Genomic DNA, 20,207 nt, shown 5'->3' with positions numbered 1-20,207 from the left:
GGCCAGGCTGCCTGGAAGAGGATCTTTGAAACATCAGACTGTAGTTTGACTCTACTACCTGCTACACTTAACTAGAAATGCCAGAAACCGAATCCGAGATGTTATGCATGCACAATGACGTCTCTTCCTTTCATCCCACCACCAATATAGCTCCTTCAAATTATGAAGTACAAGAGTGCAAGGAAACATTACCAGTGTAGAATATCAAAGTACTTGTCCTGTGAGGTTTGGAACCTCGACAACATGTAACAGTTACATTTGAATTTATGTAAAGGACACTGAAATCTTTAAAAACTAATACTAGTCCCAACCATTAGGGCAATGTTGAACTAAAATGTTGATGTTTGTGCTACAGAGCTCTGTGGAAATATGCTCACCGAGGAAATCCTATGAATCATGTTACTAGGTATACTGCGGTAGGTAATTATCTGCCAAAACATATGTGCATTATTAAAATCTAAGAGATACAGAATACCATGTTAGTTGTGAATAGAAAAACTATTCCCTAATATTTAAATGCAATAGTAGGTCTTTTATTGATGGCAGTATTGCTTATCTACAAAGAGAATGGACTTGCAGTTGTTTCAATGATTTTATACGTATTAACCAAATAAATATATATTTAGTAGTTGTGGCTTGAAAAATACCCACTTCTAATGATTTTAACAAATTATTCTCCAAAGAATAATAATTCACTCTATCTGAAAAACAGGTCAACCACCATCTCTTCTTCTTTGCAGAGTCCAGTGCCTCTCCTGCACAAAGCTAGTTTGGCAAACATGTATTCCAAGAGTGGAGAACAGTGATGAATATTCAGAGAGGAAAAATCCAAAGACTACCATTTGCAAATGGAAGGCATTTTCAAGCCTTGGTAAAAACATGTTTGAATCAAAGCCATTATGTTTAGCCATAAATAATGGCCATTAAATACCGGCACCAACATTTACTTTCAGCTTTTGAAATACCATACGGTTGTTTTATTTTCAAGGTAGCCAACGTAATTGAAAATGCAACCATTTCCAGTATATCTGATATTAGACTAAGTGCCATGTCAGCACGTGACTGTTAAAAAAAAAAGGATTTGGAGAAAAATAAGTTGCAGGATATTACTAGATGCCCATTAATACTATACAGTATGAGAACATAAAGGCTAATGTTTTATTATTTTTAAAACAGAACCCTCCAAATTATAAAAATCAGATGTCCAATGTCAATAGTTTATGAAAGATAAATCCTGACAAAATACTGGAGCTTAAAGGCTCTTTTACAAGCAAATATACAAAAGGTAATCTGTAAACTGCTGTTTCTAGTAGTTGTGCTGTTAAACCCCCACTGCAAAAAAAAATGATACATATTTGAACACAGTCCTATTTGGTCTTACAGATAGTATAATTCTCCTCATTTGTGGCTGGAAACTTCAGAGATATTTAAGATAAATTACATAAAATAAATCTTCTCAAGTTTTTCACTCTATGAAGTTAATATTTAAAAGATGCAGTTTCCACAGCTCAGCCTTCTACATTCTATTCCTCTTGTCTTACTTTTAGTCATTTAATTCAAAGTTCCTCTCCTAGAGGTTGAGCAGACTTGGAAGTCTTTGAGTTAAGGAACTCACTTCAGAAATGACAGAAAATTGACATAAATGATTCATGCTGAATTCCCTCTTGCTTAAGAAAATTAAAGTCACAGTACCACATAAATGCAGTGTAAGTTCCCTTCAATATTGAAACAGAATGAGTTTTGTTTTGATTTGTTTGCAAAATTGTTTCCTCTTTAATAACCAAATTGTTATTGTACAGTAGGTCAGGGTTTTGGGGTTTTTTTTGGGGGGGGGGGTGTTGGGGAAAATAAAACATCTCTGTATTTTAAATTTTCCTTACTTCTGAAACTGTTCTTTCCTTGAACCATCTTTCAAAGCAAATTCCAGTTCAGATTAATGATGCCAAAACATGAAGTGGCATAGTTCTCTTATAGAGCCACTGTCAAACGGTTCAACAATACCTTTAGGAAAAGCAGAACACCTCTACCTTTATGCATTTGGAATCAAATAAAATTTTGTTCAAGCACAGCAAACAAAAACTCTAAAGTGCTTTGCTATCCCACGGGGAATATTGACAGAAAAAAAATTACAATTTCATTTTAATTAACACAAGAGATGTATTCACTCAGAATTAACAAATCCATAGCAACAATATTTTTGTAGACCCTGTCATTTAAAATAGAATTTTACAAGTATCATAACTGTTCTAAGGAGCATATGATACTATTTTGCATGGAGTAGGAAAATGACTCATTGAAATCCTTCTTACAAGTCTAAAAGCTCCCATATCTAGAACAATTGCTCCACCAACTCCAAAGGAGAAGCAATTCTTCAGTCCCCAATTTTAAACCAATTTTCCATTACACCAAAAATAGGGAGATATGGTTCAATGCATATTATTAAGAGCTCAGTAAATGAAATAACTTTATACCACAGTTCAGTACTAAAAGACCTGGATCAAAGTTGGTACACAAGGCAGAAAGGTGGAGAAGACCGTGTGGGACTAAAATGGTATTTCTAGCTTAATAAACTATGTGTATTAAGTTGGGAATACTACATTTAAACCAGCCACTAATTGCTGCCTATAAGACATGCAATTTGTGAAATAGAATTGCTTAATTTTTTAACTAGGAAAAGTATTTTCAAAAACCAATGTGTCAGAAACTAGATCTTCATTTGATCTTTCCATTATATTTAAATAATCTTCCACTTTTTGAAAAGCAGAACAAATGTTCTAAGGTGCAATGCTGAATCAGTAATAGTGGGCTATGTCCAATATATATTAGCTGACTTGCATTTGCGTAATGGGATTTTCTTCTCTTTTCCCTCCTTGTGCCATGATCCTCAAAGCATACACAAAAGGGCTTGTCAAACTTCTGCGGGAGAACTGGAATGATCCCACTAACTCCTAACCCCAATATGATAACACTTAAAAATTAGTCCCATCTCACTCACATGAAACACCTTTGTAAACCGTTACTTATACTGTAGATTGATATAATCATGCTACATTCACTTTGAGAAGATGGGATCAATCAAGGATCAATTTGTTTGGCAGTCTCATGCAACATACATGAGAAGTGAATTAAAGTAAATGAAAAAATAATCTGTATTTGCAAAAAATAAACACATTAACAAAAAAATTCTTTGCAATGTCACAGACAACCCCATTAGTAATCAGTACCCAGCTAAATCATAGGCTAAGTCCGTTAGCTATAAATTCGTGTTACCACGCTGTTCAGAACGTTCTCTATTTGTAGAAAGTGTCCACAGTTGTTAATACATAACGGGTATCCTTTTTCTTCGAATCAAATCAAAGTTTCTAAAGCACTTTGTAAATCCAGGTTGAAGATATCTGTGCCACTCTGAGATAAGAGTACACCATCTAGATGGAACAATCCAGGAGATTCTGGTACAAGTAAATCGTGTTGGATCACAGTCCCTCCAATATATTGCATAAAATAGCCCATTTCCTCATTGAGTATTTTTCTGCTTCTCTCCATCACTTTATGGGGTATCTCTTGATTCCATACTTTCCGGGGGATGATATTAGACCAGACTAGAATAGTATTCTTGAATATTTGCTTAAGAAGTCCAAAATCTTTCTTCATTCGGTTTATGACATCCAAATTACTGGCTGTCCCCAAGTCATTGCCTCCTAGATGGATCACCAATATATCAGGATCTGTTAGCCTCCGTCGTGTATGCAACAGGATGGGTACTAATTGATCCCACACCATTCCACTCTTTCCTAGCCAATGTAATTTGGCATCCTCCAGTCGAATTCCCAATTGTGGACCAAAGCTTCTTTCAAGTGCCCGTTTTTCTGCCCAGAAAACATAAGAATGACCACAAATCCATACCTGTTTCTGCTTTCTTCTGCCATCTGCTATTAAGAGAACAAACATACATTAATCCTTCATAAACTTTGTGGTCAAAGCCCTTTCTGAAAACTCTACCCAGAGTAGTTTTCTGTATTGCTCCATGTAAAAACAATCAAAAAGTTAGATATAAACACACGAAAACCTCCCATATTGGCAATTTGATTTGAACACTATTTCAAACAACAGTTAATATGTTGGTGTATTCAGTTTACAGGCTAAATGATTGCATCTAATTTATATAACAGCAAAAAAAACCCAAACGTATTTACCTCCTATTCGCCCTATGTATTGATAATTTCCAAAGCAACTCAGAGCTATCTTTTACAAATGAAGATTCTCGTACACATTTAGCTTTTCTTGAAAGAGCAGTTAACATTGTTAGCTTTCAATATTCAGAGTGACCAATTATTGATAAACTGAACTTAGACATAATCCCCCCAAGACAATTAAGAGATTAATAGACATAAGAGCAAAATATAATTTCAAAGGCCAAAAGACACAGAAAGTAATCGAATGCGTTAATTGAGATCATCGAGCATGGCAGATAATGGTTGAGAAAGCAGTGCAGAGTAAATACTTTTTTATTATATCCCTTATAGTTATGTATCTACGAAGCCATGTTACACCTTTTTCAAGAAGATCAATATTGCTTTTCTGAATTACATCCAAACATTTAGGTTCCTCTTTAAAACAATTTTAAAAATGTGTGACAAGAGTACAGATTACCCATTATGATTTTGAGTTTTGCAAGATTTCTCTTCCTCAACTACCTGACACACTGCTATCTCTGCATTTTGCTAGGCTTCTTGTCCTCAAGAATATTCAGTGAATATGCTAAAGTCACCCAATAAGAAACAGCACAGTATTTCCAGGTTGGGGAACACCTGTCCCCACTAATATCAAATTCCATACATAGAACAGGATACATTCTTGATTTGGCATTCAGTTCAAAAAAAGTTGGTAATACAAAGTGCAATGAGTCTGTATGAAATGTTCATAAAAGATTATGAATCTCTGCAAGTATGATAGCTTAAAAGTGTCTATTCTTTGTATAAAAGCATTTTTTTTCTGAGCCTCTGAGCAATACTGTTTAAAAAACAAAGTCCTGCTTGATCTGTAGAATAGAAAATAATCCCAGGTAGTTGACACTGTTGATTCAAAGCATACTCCCCTCTCTTAAACTTCTGATTATGTAGGCGGATAAAAATGATGAAACAGGAGGAATGACAGTCTGAACACCAATAAAGACATCTCAGGAATCTCAGGCTGAGCATTCTGTAAAGTGAAGGTAGCAAAAGGAATATTTTTGCATTCTTATTGTGCCAGATCCAATTACAAGTAGTCCTTGACTTATGATCACAATTGAGCTCAAAATGTCTGTTGCTATGTGAAACATTTGTTGAGTGAATTTTGTTCCATTTTATGACTTTTCTTGCCACAGTTATTAAGTAAATCACTGCAGTTGTTAAATTCTGACTCTGCTTGTCAGGAGCTCGCAAAAGGAGATCACAGGATCCTGGGACACTGGAACCGTCATAAATATGAGTCAGTTACCAAGCATCCAAATCTTGATCATCTCACTATGGAGATGCTGAAATGGTTGTAAGTGTGAAAAACGGTCCTAACTAACTCACTTTTTTCAGTGCCTTTGTAACTTTGAATGATCACTAAAACTGTTGTAAATTGAGGACTACCTGTAAGCTGTTGTTGTTTTTCCATACTGAATAGTATCTTCTTCTTTAGTATGTGGAGAGGAATAGTAGACAATGAACAACGCAGTAGCAGATAAAGTTGACCATTCCACTGTAGATCTTGAAGATGTGAAGATCTTGATGATTTTGTTGACCCCTTTAGAATTTCCACTGTTAATTAAAGTAGCCAAGGTATGACTATCTTCATGCTTAAACACAGCGACCATCTTCTGGCTTCAAAAAGGCAATTACAAGATTTTTTTTAATTGTAAAAAAATCCTAAATCCAAAAGATTTGTGTAATTACAAACCAGTATCCAATATACCACTTTTAAAGCTATAAATAAACAGCTCCGGCAGATTAACCTGAACAATTTCAAAGGCCGGACTAAAACTCTGCACCCAAAAGTCTTTGAGAAAGTCCTCCTTTTTTTCTTGAGACACGACTTCAGAATGCAGGAGAAAGGCTTCCTCCATGATGTTATGGAATAAATTGTCTTGGGCACCATATTTAGTTCCGTCTTAGTTTAAGATTTACTTATTTTTGTTTTTTGAAGATTTTATAATTATTTTAATATTAAGCATTTAATTAAATCTTAATGGTTTTCTTTTTTCTACATTAGCTGCCTTAATAATCTTGGCTGAATAGGAAAAGGGGATATAAATACATTCTGGCTTTTCAAACTGACATAATGGTGCTGGACAAAAGATCATAATAAGGAAGTCAACTTGACCTGGGCTGCTCTCTGTACTAACGATGCTGTGCCTTTTAAACAAATGTTCCTGCTTACTTCTTGAGAAGGCAAAGTCCCAATACAGATGAACAGATAAGCCACGGTGTGGTCATAGCTTCCAAATTTCTAGGACTTTTTACAAATGGACTTAATTTTAAATGCACTATTTAGTCCAATTGCAGTAAGAATCTTTTAGTCATGTATGGAATAAAAAAACAGCTGCTGATCTGAATTTTTATCTGACAGAAAATAAAATTTACATACAATAGTCATACATCTATTGAGTATCTATCCATGAAACTGGATATTCATGCTACTTCTAACATGATTATCTGTTCAATAATACATAAAGAATAGAGATCTGGAGGCCTGAAAATGCATTGAAGAACATATTGAAGATATTTAATTCAAGCCTATTCAAACAAATTTTCAGCAACATTGACTGTCAAGGTTTCCTATGTTCAACTGTAATTATATTCTTTACTATATTTAGCTGCAGCATCACTACTTGCATTGTAGAGATCACACTCTCTTTATCCCTATGTATTTGTTAGCATGTTAAAACTTCTCCCAAATCTAAATGTCAAAACTAAGATTAGCTGCCCACAGTAAGGTTAGAGAATAAAACAATTACGTAATTTTGTTATATTTGCTTTTGAGCTTTAATTCATTTTCTGCTTGCTAAGGTGACAAGTTTCAAACGCATACAAATTTTTATCACATACAGCAATAAATTAAAAATAAAGACTCTTCATGAGTGAAATAGCAGAAGTCATTAATTGTTTTGTAAATCAAATATTGGAGGAAAAACAATACATATAATATATGAAGTAGTAAAAAAATCAAACACTGTTTTTATGATAGGTTTCTTTTGTTGCTATAGTCAAATCAATTTCAATAAATGTAAGTATTTTGGTTTGTATATTTGCAGGTGCAAATTTCATTTTCCACCTTTTAAATGATTATTTTGAAATTACTCACCCACAGTGGTCACGGGAGGCTGAGAAGGATAATGTGGTGTGCTGGTTGTTGCTGGAAATGGCCCACTAGGTGCAGGGTAAGGGTAGACTGAATAACCACTTGACGAGGAAATGAAAGGGAAGACAAAATAGGATCACTGAAGCTTAATGGATTCAGCTATGATTGGATTACAATTCAATCTAGTGATAAATTAATTGATTCTTATATGTCTGAACACTACTTCATGTTATTTTTATAAATTAATATTACATTTTCAAACTCGTGCTCAAAACATTTTAGGGAAAAACACCAAATTCAGCTATTCAAGGCTTAGTCTATTGTTAACTGTTTTCATTCTGCTCTGTTACTGTCATGAAAAGAAAACTGGGTAATCTTTTAAATTATACCACGGACACCAAGCAGACTCCCAGAAGATAAAATGGGTTTTTTTGCATTCTGTATTTCACATACAGGTGATCAAAATGAATGACTACTTTTTAACAGAAAAGTACACAATAGAATGCTACAGGAGGATAAAGAAAAACAATAAACTGACTAAGTTGCAAGATGTATATTAAGACCGTTAGTACTGAAAACTTCCCTAGTAATTCACCTAACTGTGCAGCCACAAATTAATAATTAAAATTAAAGAATATTCAAATGAATACAAATAATGCAGCCCTTAGTTTCCTTAAAAAACACTTTAAATTTATCTAGTGTTTAATTGTTGGATGTTGCTGAATTAGAAGGCTGAGCAATGTAATCCAGCATGATCAGCAGTGAAAACGTTTCAGTTTTACTGCAAAGCCACAAATTTGAGATCTCCTTTATACATTTCAGAAATTCATAAGGAAAGGAATAACCTTGCATTTCCCAGTACCATTTTGTATCGTACAGTGCTGACTCTATCCGTAGACCTACATGCGAGAACTGATCACATATAGGAACCTCATTTGCCTTCTTGTTGTGTACATTTGCAAATACAATTGCATGTTAGTGTGGCATCGCAGCAAGAACCTGGGCAAGGATTTGTTACAGAGCACAATCATTTTTGCAAACACATGTGTCTTACATATATACATAATTTTTTTGACACTGAACCATATCTGTTTAAAGAAAACCTGGTATCCCTCCAAATATGAGACAAGTTCTAAAAGCTTATTAAGACAATTGAAGAAGGTTAAAAACATATATTGGCAAACTGGCCTTGCGAATAGATGGGGCGTTGGTTCTTACCTGATACGCCCATTCTCTGGGAGCTGTGAAGAGCATCCAGGCCCGGATAATACTTCCGTCTGTCGTTCAATAGGCTAAGCAATGTTCTGAGGACCCGCCTCCTTGCTGCTTGTCCCCAGTTTTGGCGACATCAAAGTGGTAGATAACACTGTTGTCCTTCCTTCACCCTTGCTCATCGTGCTTGACCAGGAAAAGACCCAGATGGACATCTGGGTGGGCTGGATGCTCTTCACGGCTCCCAGAGAATGGACGTATCGGGTAAGAACCAACACTCCTTCTCCAGTAAGCTGTTCCAAGCATCCAGGTCAGGGACATACCCAGGGGTGGGATTCAAAAATTTTTAACAACCGGTTTTGTTGGCATGGCTAGGTGGGTGTGGCCATGTGACTGTTGAGCGTAATTTTTTTTGCAGCACCCTCCCTCGTGGGTCTCAGGCAAGCCTCCTGGTGGGATGTTTTTTGCTCCCAGGCATCCCTGGGGCCCAGGAAGATAAAAAAAAAAAAGAGCATAGGGGGACATAGTGCAGCACCCCCACAACGCTCCATTCTTGGGCCTTGGGGGGTGGTTTTTGTTCCCAGAAAGCTTCTCTGGGGCTCAGGAAGAAAACCAATGGAGCATGGGGGGGCGCATAGCACCCCTCTACACTCCATTTTGGGGCCTCCTGGGCCTCAGGCAAGCCTCCTGGGGGGACATTTTTACTCCCACAAGGCTTTCCTGGATCTCAGGAAGAGAAAAAAACAGAGCAGGTGGGGGGGGGCGCAGCATACCCCCACCCTCCCACACTCTTTTTTTTGCCTCCTGGGCATAGGGGAAGCCTCCTGGGCAGCAAGACAATGAGGGGGATACCGGCACAGCTGATCATCAGAACAGATTGTCGGGAGGGGAAGAAAAATACCTTAAGGAGTAACTGGGCGGGGAGAACACAGTCAGCGATGTTGGGCATTTGTGCAATGTTGCGCGTGCGCGGTAAGGACTGACTGGGTGGGGAGGGGAGGAGCCATCCAGGTTCTGGCCCCGTCCTTCCCCTCCGAACTGCACAGAATCATAACAACCGGTTCTATAGAACCAGTCTGAACCGGTAGAATCCCATCCCTGGACATACCCAAGCTGGCATGTCCTTACGGGAGGGTCTCCGTCTGGTTTGGAGTCTCCCTCACCATATGAACTCTTTGTAGGACATGTCTGCCAAAGGCGGCCTCTGCCGAGGCAAACACGTCTAGTCTGTAATGTCGTATGAAGGGCGACGGTGACGACCACATTGCCACCCTACCAATTTCTTTGATAGAGGCTTGTGTTGCCCAAGCCCTGATGTGGCCGCACTCCTCGTGGAGTGTCCCATGGTTCCCCTGGGCACTGGTAATTTCTGTAGTTCATATAACTTTGCAATCATAGCCCGAAGCCATCTGCCCACCGTCGAAGCTGTGACTTTCCTCCTCAGGGTCAAGGGTTGGAACGAGTCAAAGAGGGCCTCCATCTTTCCGTGGGAAACAGTCCTGTTGATATAAATGAGGAGGGCCCTTCAACCATCTAAGGAATGTCATTGCCTCTCTAATGCATGAACCGGTCTAGGGCAGAAGTTGGGGAGAATCAACTCCTGCTTCCGATGGAATGAGGAATTGACTTTGGGTATGAAAGCCGGGTCGAGGCAAAGAACCACCCTATTAGAGTGAAACACAATGGTCCTCCCTCATCAAGATGGCTGCCAGCTCAGATATTTTCCTTGCGGAGGTTATAGCCACAAGGAAAATCATCTTATAGGTTAGCAGGTGGAGACTGGTAGTTCTCAGGGTGTTTTGGTGGAGTGCTGTGAGAACCTTATTTAGATCCAGGTGGGGTATCTGTGGATCACTGGGGGTCTTAAATTGCTGGCCCCTCGCGGGAAACTACGTACTATCGGATGATGAGATACTGTAAAGCATTGCAGGAAAGGACTGAGGCTTGGGTTGCTACCTGCCTACGTAACTTATTTGGGGAGAGCCCTTTGTCTAATCCCTCCTAGAGAAAGTCCAATCTGACTGAATGTTGGTCAGACCCGAGATATGTTCTGCCTTGATGGAGTTGAGATGTCGCTCTTCCCAGCAGCAAACCCCCTCTGCCTCCCTCATGAGGGACTTTGAATGCATGCCTCCCTGTCGATTTATGTGGCCACATTGTCTGTCAGGAGGAGGACATGCGGTCCCTGGATCTCTTGTTGGAACTTGCAAAGGGCCAGATGAGCTGCCCTGAGTTCCAGCCAATTGATGTTGTGAGTTAGGTCTGTCGGAGACCAGTGACCCTGGGCTACTAGGGACTGGCAATGAGCCCCCCAACTGAAGAGGCTGGCATTAGTAGTAATTGTTAATCAGTGTGGCTCTTTGAAAAGGCAACCCCTGGTGATGTTCCTGGAAGCCCACCATTGGAGTGATAGAAGAACTTTCGGTGGGACCAGGACCTTGGCCAAGGAGTTGCTCCTGCCTGATCTCTGGAAGGGGAACAAAACCATTGCAAAGACCTGGCATGGAGGTGGGCCCAAGGGACTACTGCAATACAGGAAATCATCTTCGCCAGAAGTCGAGATAACTGGGCCAGGGGCACTCTTTTGAGCGCCAACCTTTTGGACCTCAGGGACCACCAAACTCATAATTTTAGATCCGAGGGACCACTAACTGGTTCTCTGGGCGTGGCCCAATTTGTGGGTGTGGCTTGATGGTCATGTGACTGACTGGGCATGGCTTGTATGTAAATATTATATTTATATAAATATTAAATTTTTTATAAAAAAGAGCAACTTTTACCCAAAATCAGGCAAAGCAGGCAGGCAGGCAGATTGAGTTGCTCACAGAATCATTCAGTGATCTATCTATCTGCCATCAGCTAGCTCAGTCTCTCAAATTTGCTTGCTGTGAGTCTGCACTGAATTTGCTTGCAAGCAAACCTTGAGTCCTAAGGGAGGTTCAACTGTGCTTAGCTAGAAAGCAAGAAATCCAACCATTTCCTGCTTCCTAGCTAATCTAAATCTCCCAGCACAGCAGAACAGATGATGGTCGGAAAAAGGAAAAATAGCAACTTAGCAGGCAAGTTTGCCGGGTAAGGAGTGAGTGGGCGGGGAGGGTTCCCGTGGGCCATATAGGCTGAGCAGCCTTGTGTTTCTATGCAGCCTGGATTAATGGCTTTGTGGGGTGCTCCAGGGATGAGATTTCTCAGCGGCCCACCAAAATTTTCTCATGGCCCATTGGTTGGCGACCACTGCTTTTGAGAGTCTAAATACAAGTGGACAAACCCCTAATGCTGGCCTGTCGGTTTGGCAAAAGAAAAACCTTGCTTGTCACCGTGTCAATTATGACGCCCAGGTGCAGAAGTTGAGTGATAGGTGTTAGATGGCTTTTGGCCAGGTTAACTGAAAAGCCATGGTCCCAAAGGACTTGGAGCATGGTTCATAGATCTATCTCTGCCTGCAGGTGAGTCGAGGATTGTATCAAAATGTCTTCTAAGTAACTGTTGTGGTTTGCTGGCAGCATGTGTGAACGGCTGAGGTCTCTGAGAGTGAGGCCTTGGATGAGGGGCCTGTGTGTGATGCAGGGAAGGGGCCAGAACTATCGGAGAGTGGGGTGCTTCCTTCGGAGCTTGTGCAGTCTGGCAGCAGTGATGAAGAGGGCCCCGAGGTTTCTGTGCTCAGTGCATGTGCGCACAGGGCTGCTCAAAGGAAAGAGCAGCTAAAGCAGCACAGGTGATTCGGGAGTAAGGTTGCAGGGTGATGGCACCTCCCATAAGGGATAAAAGCCAGCCTTTGGGGTTGGCTTCTTTGCAGGAAGCAAATAAATTCTTTCAATTCTAAGTTCTTGAGGAAGTCCTGTCTGTTCTGGTTCGTGTTTGAAGATTTTTGATTTGGAATATTTCACTGCAGTTAATCTTGTATTCTTTGCAGCCTTTCGTAATCTGAAAGAGCTTGCTCTTATCTGGGACAATTAGTTTTAATGACTCTTTGCTGTGAATGAACAGAATTCACAGAGACGCATTAAAAAGATTTGCTTTAATATATATTTTGTGTTTCTTTGATTTGAACGAGGCTTGGGTCAGAACAGTAACATTGCAGGCGAACCGGCTTGCTCTTGAAATGCGCCGTTAAGGCCGCCAACATCTTCGTAAAAGTCCGGGGAGCCGAAGCCAGGCCAAATGGTAGGGCACTGTACTCATAATGGCGGTTGGCATAACAAAACTGCAGGAATCTACTGTGCTTAGATCTTATAGGAATATGCAGGTACGCTTCGGTCAGGTCCACTGAGGTCAAGACATCTCCCTGCCTGACATTTAGAAAAATAGATTGCAGGGAACTCATTTTGAACCTCCTGTAAACTAGAAAGTGGTTCAGATGCTTCAGATCTAGAATCACCCTCCACCCCTCCGAACTCTTTGGAACCACAAAGAGGAGGGAATAGAACCCCTGCCCCTGTTGATGTGGTGGGACCAGATGAATAGCATGGATCTATAGCAAATGCTGGATCACTGTCTCCATGAGGTCCCTCCTTGTGGAATCCCTTGACATAGGGCATGGCATAAAAAAGTTCAGGGGTGTGGAGAGGAACGCCAAAGAGAGACCTGATGTCATATTCTCCCGGACCCAGGTAGTCATATCCCACTGATCAGGAAAAAACGTCAGCCGGCCTCCAATGGGAGGGTTAGTTAGGTGTTCATTTGGAGTGACGAAAGAATCTTCTCCCAACGCCACGAAAGGGCCTCTTAGCCTGGGCTCCTCGCCTGTTTCTGTCTCTGAATTCTGCCCTATCAGGTTGTTGTCTCTGATGGAAACCAAAGGACTTTTGGGTTCTTTGGAAATTGTTTCCTCGGTAAGGGGGTCGAAAGGAAGTCCCCCGAAAGGATTGGGCGGGATGGTAATTGAACCTCCGGGACTGGGAAGGTAATATCTTTCTCCCGTCCTGTGTCTCTACCAGGACGGGATCCAAAGCGGACCCAAATAGTTTGGTCCCATCGAAGGGGGCGGCTGCCAACTTCCACTTATGTTTGTTATCCGCCTGCCAATGGCGGAGCCATAGCAGTCGGCGGGCTGTGATTTGGGAGACTATGGCCCGGGATGAGAATTTTACCGCATTGAGAGTTGCATCAGCAGAAAATTGCGTGGCTGCCACCAGGTTTGCTATGTCTTGGTGGGCCCTAATGTTAGTGGCTGGAATGGAGTCCTGCAGGTGGCGCAGCCATGTTAGGGATGTTCGGGTGAAAAAAGACGCGGCTGTGGCCGCCTTAATAGCCCAGGCATTTGCCTGGTGCGCCCTACGGAGTGCTAGCTCCGCCCTCTTATCCTCCAGTTTCAAAGCATTCTCTGTCTCACTGGGAAGGGTGGAAAACGGTGCTAGGGCCACCACTGGTTCATCAACTGCTGGTAACTGAAGACACCCAGCCACGTTCGGAGCAAAATTGTAAAATTTCCTATCATAACCCGTAGGGTTGGGACAGGAGCTTGTGAAAGTCCACTGTCGTCGAATCGTATCCACAAACATCTTCAGGACTGGTGTGACCTCTGCCTCTGCAATTGGTTCTGAGAAAATTAAATCATCCGACTCTCCCGCAGTCAAGGCAGGCTCTGAAGGAGTTGAAGGGTTGTCAAGGCGTGCAGTGTTTTGGGCCTTGAACAACAAGGACCTAAAAAGATGCGGGGGGAACAGTCCTATGAATGTTGGCTGTTCCGGAGCTAGCCCTTCATCCTTTGACATATCCTTGTCTAGTTGGCCCTCTGTCTCCAATGGGGAGGAATCGGTGTCCTCGGATGAAACAGGAGAGTAAGAGTCCTGACCCTCTGCAGGTTCCCCCATGTAGTGCATGGGATGAGGTGGCGGTTGAAACTCCTGCAGATTTCCCATTGGGTGCATGGTTTGGGGTGGTACCTGGAAGTCAGGGGGATCTGCCCTGAGTTGCATGGGTTGAGTTTGCCCTTGTTGTTGGAGAGGGCCTGATATCTGAGACTTCATCTTGCAGGTCTGTTGTAGACCTGAGGCGATGCCATGTCTGATCGCCTCTAACACCCAAAACCTCATAGATGGGGGAATGTCCTGAGGTAGGAATTCCTCTGCACGGAGCCCCGCTGTAGTTGGGGTAAAGGTAGCCTCAGGTGCTAACCTTGGTCTCTTGGTTTGATGAGCCTGTAGCCCTGTTGGCATGGAAACAGGGAATATTGAATCAGCTGCGTTGCTGATGTCTGGCCCCGGAGCCTGAGGAACGAAGGCCTCAGGTGCTTCTCTTGGTGACCAAGGTAGAGCTCTCAGGTTGTCACTACCCCTGTTAATGACCAAAAGATCCAGAGGTGTGGCTGAAAGATCCCCAGGAGAAGGTACCACAGTGGCTAGGGAGACTAATTGTCGGTTTTTTTCAGCCTCCCGAAGACTCCTCTCCAGCTGTTTCTCTAGTGCCTTTTGGTGGGGTTTCTCATACTTTTCCACTGCCTTCAAGGGCTTCTTGGAATAAGAGGCCTTAGCTTTGTTTCTTGTCATCTCTCTGGCAGTTGTTCTGGATCCTGACTCGCTGGAACAAACAGAGCCTTCTCCTTCCATTGCACGCCTGGAAAACAGGTATGTTTAATAGGAATATGGCTATAAGGTTGTGACTATTGGCACACCTGGGAGTCTGCTCAGGCATGCAGGCAGTGACTATTAATATTATTAGTTCCTTGCAGAAAAAAAAAATTAAAAAAAATTCCAAACAATTTTTTTTCCTGAAGTTTAAAAATTAAAATCAAATTCCCAAAAATAAAAAAATAAAAACAAGAAAAAATTTGAAGCTGACCTGTCACGGCGGAGGGACCAAAATTCCAATTTTACCCTCAGCCTGTAGCTCCCTGGTAAATAGTCTCTTAATAAGGACAGTTTGTCAGCACAGGCTGACAATGGCCTAGGTGCGAACTGTCAAACTGCCCCAAATTACCAAATTTCAAAAGGCCGGTGTAATGGCCTCAATGCAATCCTCTAGACTGCCTTGAGGTGAGTTGAGGTGGCTTGCTTAAGAGCTTGTCACCAAAAACAGCTGAACTGAAGTAAGAGATCTGCTTAGTACAAAAGGAGGGCGCCTTCCTTGCTGTTTAAATTTTGGTGTGAAGGAGGCAGATCCAAAATGGTGCCAGCTACTGAAAACTGCCGGTGCAAAGTTTAAATAGTTATGGGCAGTCAAGGGAGGCCTCGGTGCAAGTGGAGAAAAAAAAGAAGAAAAAGAGAAAAAATTAACATTCAAAGGAATGCACCGAGGAGTGGAATCGTGCCAATGTGCTTCTTGCTCAGGTCAGCTTTATTTTCGGTAGAATCGAGCTCCTTACCTTCGTGCTGCCATGGCCTGCTGTTAAGGGCCTGCTGCAACTGACAAACAGTTGTAAAAGCAACGTTGGTTGTCAGCGTTTTTACAAAAAAAGGAAAAATCATCTAAAAAGCATACTTAAACATTTTTAATGTGATATGGAAATGAGGTTTCAGATTTCCCTACAGATTTTCTACCCAATTTGCAAAATTTTGAAGGTGGAGCTACTGGATATGAAGTAATGCATCTTGTTCAACCTTCCGATCAAGCAACATCTAAGTTCTGTAGCAGATCTTGTCCAAAGAAAAATAAAGCTCAATTTATTTAACTAATTCATTCATCTAGACCAGTGATGGCGAACCTTTTCGGCACCGAGTGCCCAAACTGCAACCCAAAACACACTTATTTATTGTGAAGTGCCAACACACAGGGGTGGGATCCAACCGGTGTTACAACCAGTTCAGTGAGCGTGCATTTTGTGCACGGCCATGTGCTGTGTGCGCGGCCACGCCTGACGTGCGTGTATGCACAGCATTTACAAGAAATCATCAGCTGTGACGCCCAGACAGTTGACAAGTGCTGTGTGCACATGTGCAACATTTGAAAATCCTCTTCTTTCCTGCTTTTTCAACCTCAGCTGTGCTGTGCAAAGCAGCTAAGGTTCAAAAAGCAGGAAATAAAGGACAGCCAAGAGCCCGGGCGAGTGGGCCAAAACAGAAGCAGAGAAGATCAGCAGAGAGAACCTGTGCGCTCTCTGCTCATCTTCCCAGCTACCACCTCGGCAGACCCCACCACTGCCAACACAGCAATTTAACCTGAATAATGTTTTAGTTTAGAAAAAAAACTCATGCGTGATCGTCTTTTCTCTGAAAACAAAACAAAACACAGTAACAGCACTTTCAATGATACAAATAACTTTTTACTGAAATTAAAAGTTTGCATTTGGCATGCTTTTGATTAATGTGACTTTTGCTCTTGTATGCATGCTGATAATTTTTCTATCCTTGGTTCATATTTTGTAAATTTGAGAGCAACACATGCTGCACTCAGGTCATCCATTAATCTGTTTCTTGTGTCCGATTTTATATAATTTAAAGCTGAAAACAGCTGCTCACAAGCATATGATGATCCAAACAAAGTAAGGAAACAATCCCAAGTGTTTTCATTGATTTAAAATTACTTGGCTGACAATTCCATAATTTAAGGATTTCATTTTCCGAACTGTGCTGGCATTTGCCATCCTTTCTATATTCTCAAGCATTTCACGCAGGTCACAGAATTTATTTTTCCACATGGAGATTTCTTGGAATTCCATTTCCAGATTTTCTAAATTTAACCAGTGTAAGCAAGAAAGATTAAGTTCTTCAAATTTGGCTTTATCTGGAGAAGTAAGAAAACACAGAGTTGTTTCCATCTTGCAGAACTGTGAAAACCTGTTACTAAAATTCACCTTTGCAGCTGCTACAATGCTAAAAAATTCCTTGTAGGTTTCCTGATGGCTTGTAGGATTGTCTACAAATGTTGCAGAATTTTCTAAATGCATTTTTAGATTTGGAAAATATTTCAGCTGCCCAACTTTCAAGGTCTCTTTCAAAAACCTGCAGTTTTCTCTCAAATGTTTTGATATCACAAAACATCCTTTCTGCTGTTTTCCCTAAACCTTGCAGTTGTTTGTTCAGTGCACTGAAGTGTACTGTAAAATCGGTAAAAAAACATGAGGTTGGTAAGCCAGGCCATATCAGTGAGCTGTGGATATTCCTGCCCTTTTTCATTCATAAACATCCTGATTTCATCCAAGCAGGCTACAAATCTCTCCAGGACACGTCCTCTGCTCAGCCACCAGACATCATTATACAATCAGTAAACAATTATACTGTGCCTGAACCTCCTCAAGAAGCGCTTTAAACTGACAAAAATTCAGAGCATGAGCCATGATGTAGTTCAATATTTTTGTGATATCTTTGAGTACATCTTCATTTTTTTTGCTGCTTTTCCTGGCACAAAGAGCTTCATGATGTATAATACAATGAAACTGAATGACTTCATGCTTTGTTTATTGTACAAACAACTGTATGAAACCAGATGTTGCCCCCACCATAGAAGGTGCCCCATCACTGGTAACTGAAACCACTTTTTCTGGTTTTATGTCTTGTGACAAAAAAGCCTCCATCACAGCATTGTAGATATCTATTCCTTGTGTTCTTTGAGACAGTTTCACCAGCTCTTCTCTCATGATGTCACCAACAGCATAACGGAAAATTACTGCTAGCCTTGCATGATTATTTACATCTGTGCTTTCATCCAAACACATGGAGTAACAGGTTGCCATTTGTAAGTCAGTGGTGTGCAGCTAACTAACATCACTTGCCATGCACTGGACTCTGTCTTTAAGAGTATTTCTGCTAAGTGGCACCTCAGAGATACGTTTAATAATTGTATCCCTGTTTGGGAAATCATGAAAAAGGGAATTACTGCCAGACAACATGGCTGTTTTGATAATATCCCCATGCAAGAGGGGCTTACCATGTTTTGCTATGCCCAGTGAAATTTGAAAACTGGCAACTGTCAGATGATTTGTTCTGGAACGGAAGTTGGTAAAACTAAGGGTCTGGGAGTGATAATTCTTCAATTTCCCTTCAATAAACTGTTTTCTTTCAGTTGCACCAAGTTCAGCAACACTTTTGTGGTTGGTCTCAAAGTGCCATATGACACTTGATGTGTGACACACAACACTTTCATTACATAGAAACCATAACGTTTTCCCACTGCGTCCAATCACTCCAAATAACTCTGTCCAGGCCTCTTGGAATGATCTTCCACTATCTGTTTTTGCTTTTTTTGCTGCACTCATTTTTGGGTATTCAAGACTGTCTTAGAGTCTACAAAAACACAAAATTCTGGAATTAAAGCTCCATTTTTTTAAGCTAAAACTTAATTAACACCTGTTAGTTTTACTTTAAAAAAATAGCTTTGAGTAGTGTGAATGACTGACAGTTTGAGCCTCCAAAGGTCTGAAAAATGTATCATTGATTTTTCTTTGGCATTTAAACTAGATTTCCAGTGTAAAAAAAGTGCATCACGGAGGGACTGGAAAGCCAGTTCATACTGAACTGTACTGGGGTTTTTTCTTGTTATTTGAATAAAATGAAAAGAAAGCAATCCAGTATTCGTACCTAGGATAGGGAAAGAGATGAAATCTATTTAAGTGTAGAGAATGCCCCATTTCATCTCTTTTTCCATACTACCTACAAGTACTGGATTGCTTTTTTTCATTTTATTCAAATAACAACAAGAAGAGACCCCCTCTTCCCTTTCAGGTGGGGTAAAATGAGGAGGGGACTCTTGTTTAGATACCTCCCCTTTCCCATAATAAGCAACATCTCATCTCTCCTTCTATTTCAATCTCTCTGTGTCTCTTTCCCTTTTTCTCTTTCTCCCTTTTTTTCATCTCCCTTTCTCCCTCTTGCTTTCTCTCTCTTTCATCTTTCATCTTTCTCCCTTTCTCCCCCTCTCTCTTGCTCTCCCTTTCTCCCTCTCTTTCTCTCTCTCTCCCTCTTTCTTTTTCATCTCTCTTTCTCCCTCTTTCTTTCTCTCTCTCTCTCTCCCAGTTCTCTGGCTATACGCACTTTGCCTGGAGATGAACTGAGGAGGGAGGAGGGCAAAGCCCTCCCCACATGGCTCCTGAACTGACACCTGTGACAGAGGGAGACCAAGAGAAGGAAGCCAAGCTTTGAATTATCACGGGCATTAAAATACCCGGCAGCGGTGCTTCCTTAGCCCAGATTACCGGGTGAGAGAAAAGACATCAGGCTCCGCCCCCACAAAGGGGAACAGCAGCGATCACAGACAGCCCTGGCTGGCTGGGAAGGGGGACCCTCCTCCTATTTCCCTGACTTTTCCCCAGCTGCTGCCTCCTCACTTTTCCCCTCGGCCGCAGGGCTAGACAATCGCCTTGAGAATGTGGCTCCTCCTGTACACGGAGAAGGGCACTGAGAGACGAAGCAGGAGGGCAGAAGGGACTTTCAGAGGGTAAAGGGGATTAAATCGCAACCTTTCTCTGTACTCAAGGGGAGGTGCTTCAGGTGATTGTGGCTTTCTCTCCTGCTTAGAAATAGAAGTCCTGCTGATCGGGATTTTTTTTTTGTCTTGGAGCTAAGCTAAATGAGAACTTTAAACAAGACTTGGGTGCGACTGGGCAGGGATGGGCGGGGCCAACCAGGGCAGGGGTGATTTTTATCCTGCAGTCTGCCTAGCAGCCTCCCTAGCAAACCTGCGTTATGGCTGCTGTCTCTTGCCTCCGTGAGTTGAGGAGGCTGAGCAGGAGCGGGAAAAGCATGGAACTCCTGAGCCACAGGAAGCAGCTGCCAGCGATTCCCACAGATGCCGAAGAT

General features: G+C 41.5%; 1 protein-coding gene across 4 annotated transcripts in view; it reads right to left on the bottom strand.

Moving 5' to 3' along the window:
- The window catches only part of TSG101 (tumor susceptibility 101), a 46,989-nt gene that overhangs the window by 8,701 nt on the left and 18,081 nt on the right, over positions 1-20,207 (bottom strand). Inside the window, exons 7-8 of one of the 4 annotated variants that reach the window (XM_026706524.2) lie at positions 7,330-7,427; positions 1,810-3,929 (exon numbers count right to left, since the gene is read on the bottom strand). In XM_026706524.2, coding sequence (XP_026562309.1) covers positions 3,349-3,929; positions 7,330-7,427 — 679 coding nt within the window. In that variant the 3' untranslated portion in view covers positions 1,810-3,348. Of the gene's footprint in view, positions 1-1,809; positions 3,930-7,329; positions 7,428-12,538; positions 15,091-20,207 lie in introns of those variants that run through there. The other 3 variants (XM_087920352.1, XM_026706525.2, XM_087920344.1) reach the window with 3 other exon arrangements.

Source organism: Pseudonaja textilis, chromosome 1 (genome assembly GCF_049901715.1).
Source record: "Pseudonaja textilis isolate UNSWEBS1 chromosome 1, rPseTex1.2, whole genome shotgun sequence".
Classification (NCBI taxonomy): domain Eukaryota; kingdom Metazoa; phylum Chordata; class Lepidosauria; order Squamata; family Elapidae; genus Pseudonaja; species Pseudonaja textilis.
This window is presented reverse-complemented; position numbering and strand designations above follow the sequence as displayed.